Here is a 4,510-nt window from a genome sequence, read left to right as displayed (position 1 = left end):
GTTCCTCAAGTAGGGGAGGGAGTGGGTCTTGTAGCTCAAGATGCCATTCCTCGTCTTCCAGCCAACTCTCAGCAGTGTCTGCCAGTTCCATCAGCTCGTGCTGACGCACAGTTTTCCGGCTGACAGGCAGGGCGCGAGGGGCTATCCACCCACCGATCAAGCGTTGTAACCTGTCCCCCGGCGTCATTGTCCGGGAGCCGGTCCTCTCACCTCCGGCCTGCGTCGGCGAGACGCCTGCAGCCCACGGATGCTTCGCTCCTCGGAAAGCCCACTGTCTCCACGCGTCGTAGTACGTGTCATGCCGTTGGATAAGCCACTGCATGGTGTGTTTGGCCCGCTGTGTCTTACAGGCTATGGCGATTGATGCCAACCCGACTCCTCCAGCCTGTCGAGTGAATAGGAGGCCCGGGTTGACCTTATGCCTACTGGGTTCGTGGCCTGTCGAATGATGCCACAAGAATTGTTTCTGAATACTGCGCAGCTGGCGATCCGCCCACCTTGGCATTTCGAACACCGCTGCCGTAAATAGCACCGATGGTAGCATGATCACGTTGAGCAAGAGTACGCGTGTCTCGACACTTTGGGATAATTGCGCCGCTGTTGCTAAGCGTCTCTGGACAGCGCGAATCCGAGTCGCCCAGTTCACCTCTGTCAACGGGCCGGTCCCGACTTGGTACCCCAAGTAGCGCACTGTTTCTCCCATCGGCACTACCGGGATCCCGTATATATCCACTTTCTTCACTGCCGTATTTAGAAAGATCGCTTTGCTTTTGGAAGGCTGGACCTGCAACCCTGACAGCTCTCCAAAGCGCTTTACTATCTCCATCACGCGGGGTAACTGGTTTGCTTTCTGCAGGAACACGGTGGAGTCATCCACAAATGCCGAGAATTTGTGGACCTCCCCCTTTCCGCCAGGTACTGCGATCCCTTCCAGTCCCGGGTCCTGTTGATTAGCTACAGTAGCTACGGTAATTAGTCTCACTCATACTAATTTATGTGAGGTGCTGCAGACTCTGCTCACCTAAATTAGTATGAGTGTGGTTAATTATGCACTCTGACTATTTAAGGTGTGGTAGAATTAGTCACACTTAGACTAATTAATATCTCACCCTAATTAGTCACACCAGTTTACGATTGTTGAGAAGCTGGTCTGGTTATTCTTTTGTTTTTTTGTGTGTTTGTTTGTCATATCCAATGGACCGCTTGTCCAGCAAATTGATCTGAGAACTTCTTGATGATTACTTGAAGGTGGCTGAATAGCTGTTCAGTTCTCCATACACCATCAACATCCAGCGAGAGTCCGCATCGAATCATGGCTTTCCGAGCGTAGTTCACATTATTCTTGTCCCTTTGAGAGTTGACTTGGCGTACTGCTTTAGCAGCCAGGGACAGAAAAAAATGCTTTCCTGGATTCTTAAGTTTTCCTGACCAGGTTCCATCGGACCTCTTTTTGTTTTGCCATGCCTCCTCCTCAATCAACTCGATCTTTTTCTCATTCCACATTCGACGCCACTCGTTCTTTATCTTTGCGATAACGAATGAGTCCGCCGGCTGACAGAGATCCGTTGCGTTTGCTGGAAAGAAGGCTAAAGAAGCATTTAACTTCTGAAGCTCTTCAGTACACTCGTCTTCCTCGAGGTGACTTGAGCAGTTATCTAGGAAAATAGTCTTCTTGCGACCTAAACGATCCGGCTTTTGAGCTCGAGGCTCTTTCAGATACTCGCGAAAGAGACGTTTGTCCATCCAGCCCCTCGGCCCCGTACGATAACACACTCCTTCCACGTCATCCTTAACTCCACGAATTGGATAACTACGGTCTGCGTTCGTAAAAATCATCATCGGGGGCAAGATACGTGCACTTGGCCCACCGCTGATTCGCACGATCGTTGTCATTCCATCCCCTCCGGATACAACATCCGCATATTTGACCTGGTTTTCGCCTCCAAAACCGAGAGTCTTGCCGTTGTCAAAATCTACAACGAAATGAGTTTCATCGATGTTTTCAATCGCATTCTCGTCATACAAACCGCTCTCAAACCCACGCTTCAACGTGCCAAGGTGATAGGCCACTTGCTTCTCAATATCTTCAACCTTCTGAGGGCTCACCAGTCGTTTACCTGTTGCCGCACGAAGTACTATGTTGTTGTTCTCCATAAAGGTTCGCACCCAGCGTGAAGTGATCTTTGTTAACAGCTCAGCCCCGTTATCATTAGCCTTTGGAGCTTGAGGGCCCTGGAGGATACGCTTAGCTACTTGACGTAGCAAGGATGCGTCGAACTTCAACCCCAATTTACGTAATCGATCAAACTCGCTTAGCAACAAAGGATATATCCAGAGCACCCACGTGCTCCGAGGACGACCTCGGCCGGACAAAGCCTTAGAGTTCACTCGCTTTCTTCTATCTGATCGTAAACTCGACAGTGACACAGAACCCCGGAGTGGCGCTTGAAGTTGCTCTCGATTCTTCCACCAGGCCATCGCTTTGCTAAGGTTAGCATTGCGAGTAGACGAGTTAAAAATATCAGGAAATTGATCTACAGCTCTCGCGAACATGTTCTTCGCTCCCTTTGCTTTTTCATATTCTTCCATTCAGGAGATGACACGACGGCGATGCTGGATGGTGGTAACCTGTTGTGACGCTCGAGATGATGTTGACGTTGGCAACTCAGTCACGACCGCATTGGAAATAGAGATTATGTCGTCTTCAGAGCTCTCTTCTGAGTCGTCATCGTTGGTATCATCCTTAGAGATCGAATCTTTTGCTCCCTGTAGCGCGAAAGCTTTTATGATAGGAGGAGCTGATATAGCTTGAGGTTTGCCTGAATCACATTCTGGACAGAGAACATGCTGTCCAAAGCCCTCTTGTCCGACAGGCTTCCCACAAAATGGGTGCATATGAACAGAGCAGATTGGGCAGACGTGAATAGGACCAACGAGGTCACCACAGCCACCACACGGGGAAAGTTGAGCTGAGTTGGAGCTCATTAAAAGACAGTTCTTAGAGGGAGAAGAGGCGTTGGTGTGTTGGAAGAATTTCTGGAATGAGAATAGACCACATTAGCCTCCAAAAGGCGTTGGTGTGTTGGAAGAATTTATGGAATGAGTATAGACCACATTAGCCTCCAAGAGACGCAGTCACATAAAAATAACATTTCCAATTATAAAATATCAAATACTCTTCAAATAAGCTTAAGGAAACTGCATAGCTATTATTCTATTAAAAGTATAATTCATATCCTTAAAAAACATAACCCGCTGCTTCGTAGTGTGCCGCGTTGAGGGTAAGTGGGAAACCCACTTTTATTAAATGACCTGTTATTGCATCACCAGTAAAACGCGAGCACCGTCCGTTGCTGCGGAGGGACTCGAACTCACGCCAGGAGTGTAAACCGGGCCAGTCTTTTCCAATGCGCCAATTCGAATGCCCAAAATAAGGTGATACTAATTATGAACTCAGACTAATTTTGAACACGACATTTTCTTGCTCACGGTAATTAGTCTCACATTCGAACGGTGTGACTAATTTCGAACTGTGACTATTTATTCACACAGACTAATTACCGTAGGCACTGTAGTGCTAAGATTTCTGCCGCTAGGATGAACAGCAGAGGCGCCAGCGGATAGGATACCTGACTGAACGAGGACCGGCTCCGAGAGTTCACCGTTTACTAGAAATCGCGCCGTCGTGCCTTCATGCAGTCGTCGCAGCATTTCCACAAATTCTTGCGAGAAGCCAAATTTCCGCAACGTAAGAAACAAAAATTCTCGCGCCACTGTGTCATAAGCCTTCCGAAAATCCAAAATTAAAATGAGCCTCTTCCAGGTCTGGATCCGAGGTCGCCGTTTGCAAAATTGCCAGCATCATCATCACCGTTTTCATCATTTGGCGTCCATGAACGAATCCTTGTTATAAGTCTTCCGAAAATCCAAAATTAAAATGAGCCTCTTCCAGGTCTGGATCCGAGGTCGCCGTTTGCAAAATTGGCAGCATCATCATCACCGTTTTCATCATTTGGCGTCCATGAACGAATCCATGTTGGGAAGATCCAATAGGGATGCCCATTACTAGCTGTGCCCTAGTAGCGAGCACTTTCGTCACAATCTTGTAGCTGGTTTGGAGCAATAAGATAGGGCGAAAGTCCATGGCATCCGAGGACTCTCCTTTTTTCTTGAGCGGAATAATCAAAGCGTCAAGGAATGAAGGAGGGGGGTCCCTTCCTTGGAGGAGCTCGTTGCTAATTGTAGTCAGCGCTGGCACCATGATGGCCTGAGTATCCTTGTAAGAGTCATTGTTCAGTCCGTCGAGCCCCGCCGCTTTGTGTCGGTTCAGCGCGGCAATCGCGCTGATCACATCTTGATCAGTGATTTCCTGCATCAAGAGGTTGTTGTGTTGATCCTGCAGCTTGCGATCGTCAGGGATTCTGGCAAACTTATCAAACTGTTGCTCCAAATCTATGTCGGGGACACTGCTGTGAATTGTGCCTAGAACCGGGGTCCACTCGCTTCTCAT

The 4,510-nt window shown here is 48.4% G+C and overlaps 1 protein-coding gene across 1 annotated transcript; it reads right to left on the bottom strand.

The window, feature by feature from the left end:
* Positions 1 to 351: 351 nt before the first annotated feature.
* On the bottom strand, positions 352 to 826 carry PITG_18705 (uncharacterized protein; the record flags this gene model as incomplete). The annotated part of the gene is made up of 2 exons (XM_002997308.1): positions 352 to 375; positions 416 to 826. 2 exons carry the CDS (start codon positions 824 to 826, stop codon positions 352 to 354), a joined length of 435 nt encoding a protein of 144 aa, XP_002997354.1.
* Between the last annotated feature and the right edge of the window lie 3,684 nt (positions 827 to 4,510).

The sequence above is a fragment of the Phytophthora infestans genome, genomic scaffold (assembly GCF_000142945.1).
Source record: "Phytophthora infestans T30-4 supercont1.76 genomic scaffold, whole genome shotgun sequence".
Taxonomy (NCBI): Eukaryota; Oomycota; class Peronosporomycetes; order Peronosporales; family Peronosporaceae; genus Phytophthora; species Phytophthora infestans.
This window is presented reverse-complemented; position numbering and strand designations above follow the sequence as displayed.